This window comes from Poecilia reticulata, linkage group LG13 (assembly GCF_000633615.1).
Source record: "Poecilia reticulata strain Guanapo linkage group LG13, Guppy_female_1.0+MT, whole genome shotgun sequence".
Taxonomy (NCBI): Eukaryota; Metazoa; Chordata; class Actinopteri; order Cyprinodontiformes; family Poeciliidae; genus Poecilia; species Poecilia reticulata.
In genome coordinates, this window is record NC_024343.1 from 5,186,281 (window position 1) to 5,189,663 (window position 3,383).

The 3,383-nt window shown below is 40.6% G+C and overlaps 1 protein-coding gene across 1 annotated transcript in view; it reads left to right on the top strand.

Annotated features, from left to right (window-relative positions):
* Nucleotides 1-1,127: 1,127 nt before the first annotated feature.
* Nucleotides 1,128-3,383, top strand: part of LOC103474276 (extracellular calcium-sensing receptor-like) — a 14,650-nt gene continuing 12,394 nt past the window's right edge. The window contains exons 1-5 of the mRNA XM_017308113.1: nt 1,128-1,410; nt 1,500-1,789; nt 1,934-2,229; nt 2,662-2,861; nt 2,959-3,309. Coding sequence (XP_017163602.1) covers nt 1,150-1,410; nt 1,500-1,789; nt 1,934-2,229; nt 2,662-2,861; nt 2,959-3,309 — 1,398 coding nt within the window. The 5' untranslated portion in view covers nt 1,128-1,149. The remainder of the gene's footprint in view (nt 1,411-1,499; nt 1,790-1,933; nt 2,230-2,661; nt 2,862-2,958; nt 3,310-3,383) is intronic.

The window sequence follows — 3,383 nt, forward strand, 5'->3', positions numbered from 1 at the left end:
AAAATAAGTCCATCTTTGTGGATTTGTCCAGAGTTGCTCATTTGTCCAGAAAAATGTGTCATAGTACCCCCAAGAATTTAAAACTACTTTCACCCCTGGTAATACCCGACTACTTTTTAAACTAACAATGTGAAGCACATAAAAAATAAAGGAATAGCTTCACAACTTTTCAGAAAACCAGAGTTTCCTTTGCACTGCCAGACTTAAAGTTTTATGCTAAGAATCTTAAACCTCACAAAGCAGCGACATGTTCATAAAACTAAAGTTCTGTGACATTGCAGATTTGATTAGTGTTAATATCTCAACAACAAAACAAAGACGTACGTAGAAAAAAAACCTCAAACATGAAGGTCGTCCAATTAAAACCCTGGATCTCAGCCTGTTGTGCGTCGACATTCACTCCGGTCTCCTGCGACAAACAGCAAACGCTATATAGAAAAGCTGAAACACACCTTCATGCCCTTCAGGGATGGGAGCCTCGGCTTTGTGTCTTGGCCTGGCATTGGCTCTAAGTCTGCTTGATGTGAACACGATTGTTGGTCTTGTTGAATCTGTCAGTAGCCCGGAAAAATCAGCGGGTCTTCCATCCAGCGATGCTGGTTTGATGGCTTCAGTGTGCACCCAGCAGGGTGCCGCTCATACGCCTGCATTCTCTGTGGATGGGGACTTCATCATTGGAGGCGTTTATTCTATCCACCACAACATGCACACAGTGGACAACAACTACAACGCAGCGCCTCAGACTCAGAGCTGCACAGGCAGGTTAGTAAGTGAGGAGGTGGAAATGATGTTAAATTCTGGTTAAATTATTATTTTTTTCGTCCCCCCATTGCAGCATCAGCTATTGTTTATTTTATATTGTATAAACATGCATCACGTGTATTTTCTTATTTTAAAATGATGGCTGTTCCATCAAAACTGCATTTTCTTTCGTCCTTTAAAAAACAAAGTGCTTATGAACATTTATTTTAAATGGAGAAATAAATACATTAAGACTGAGGATTATGATTATGACTTTTATATTGTTTTAAACTTTGCAATGACACATATCAGTGTGATGTTTTGTAACAATATGCTAATTATTCTCCTTCTCTTTATTTCTGCTGTGTGTGCAGGGTAGACGCCCGTGGTGTGCGCCTCACTCGAGCGATGATCTTTGCCATCGAGGAGATCAATAACAGGACGGAGCTGCTGCCAGGAGTCAAACTCGGGTATCAGATCCACGACTCGTGTGCCTCTGTACCGGTGGCCATGCATGCAGCCATTCAGCTGCTAAACAGCAATGACTCTGTGTTTAACTCGGGCGACAACTGTTCTCACTCTGGTGTGGTGATGGCCGTTGTTGGTGAGTTTGGATCCACGTTGTCCATGAGCATATCGCGTGTTTTGGGACCGTTTAACATTCCCCTGGTAAATAATTTAAATTTTTGCAAAATGAAACATTCTGCTTCTTTGATTATCTTTACAGGCTTCATTGTCTTTTTTGTTTTTTTCTGTAGGTGAGTCCCTACTCCACTTGTGCCTGCCTGTCGGATAAGAAACAGTATCCGACGTTTTTCAGAACTATTCCCAGTGACCAGTTTCAAGCTGATGCTCTGGCCAAGCTGGTGAAACACTTTGGCTGGACTTGGATCGGAGCCGTCCGGTCGGACTCGGATTATGGAAATAATGGCATGGCAGCCTTTCTAGAAGTTGCACTCAGAGAGGGGATCTGTGTGGAGTACTCTGAAGCCTTTTATCGGACCAACCCACGCAGCAAAATCCAAAGAGTCGCTGATATTATCAGAAGGTTTCTGTATGACCTACATATGTGCCTTGCATTGATGTGCATCATCAAATCAGATAAATATTATATTAAACCAAATTATTTCTTTTATTATGGTTGATTAAAAAAAAATGTTAGTTTGCATTGATGCATTTTATGTCTCTCAAGGTCAACATCAAAAGTTGTGGTGGCTTTTGTGGCAATTGGAGACATGAAGGTCCTGTTAGAGGAGCTGGCTCAGGAGCCTCCTCCGCCTCGCCAGTGGGTTGGAAGTGAGGCCTGGATCACCGAACCACAACTGCTGAGCTACACTTTCTGTGCTGGGGCCATCGGAGTTGCAATCCAGCAATCTGTCATCCCTGGCTTTAGAGACTTCCTCCTGGATCTCTCTCCCTCAGAAGTGCGCGGCTCTTCAGTGCTGACTGAGTTCTGGGAGGACGCGTTCAACTGCAGCCTGAAGGAAAGTGAGTGGTTGTTTTTGTTGCTGTTTTTGTAAAAATTTACATATTTAAAACCCCAAAAGGTCCATTAAGTTGCTTGCTTCTTTTTTTAATGTAGATTCTGTGTTGGAAAAACATAGCATAACATAAATGAAGTATGAGAATGTAAGATAAGGCATGTCAATGCAAAGGTTTTAACATGCGTGGAAGGTTCATATGGTAAATGTAAATACTACAAACATATCAAATGCGAGAAATATACATCAAGTCATCCTGCGAGAAATTATGTGATCTACATATGCAACAAGTCACAAGGAAGTCAAAGACTTTTGTGTCATGAATATGAATTATTTAGATTTCATTCTTCAGTGTATACAACTATACACAACAAAAAAAGAGACAAAAACACTTTTTTTAAGAGTCATCATTCTGGATCTTTTTTTTTTGTATTTTTAGGCAATTATACATCCAAAAGAATGTGTAATGGAAAAGAGGACTTGACGACACTCCAGAGCCCGTACACCGACACCTCTCAGCTGAGAATAACGAACATGATGTACAAGGCTGTTTATGCAATAGCGCATGCTATTCATAATGCATTGTTTCAAAAAGTAAATTTCACCCTTCTTCAAACACAAAGGCTGGAGTCAAAAGAGGTCTGGCAATCAAACACTTTACTGAATTGAAATATCAATCTAATGAAAAATGCTTAACTTTAAATCTTCTAATATTTGTCGCTTTGCAACTCAATAGGTTTTTACTGAGCTTAAGCAAGTTAACTTTTCCCAAAATGGTTATCATGTGTCATTTGATGCGAATGGGGATCCAGTGGCTTTTTATGAACTGGTGAACTGGCAGAAGAGTGCGAGAGGAACAATCGATCCTTTAACGGTGGGGTTTTATGACGCTTCGCTGCCAGAAGGCCAGAAGTTTCGTATCAACAGGAAAATAACTTGGGTCGAAGGTGGCAGTCAAGTAATGATAAGTGTTAAAGCAATACAAATCTGTTGTGCTACTTCTGAAATTATTTTGCTCATATTTGGACATTTTTTTGTTTCAGATTCCAGTCTCAGTTTGCTCAGAGAGTTGTCCTCCAGGAACTCGTAAAGTGTTGCAGAAAGGAAAACCAATCTGCTGCTATGACTGTATACCATGTCCTGAAGGAGAGATCAGTAATA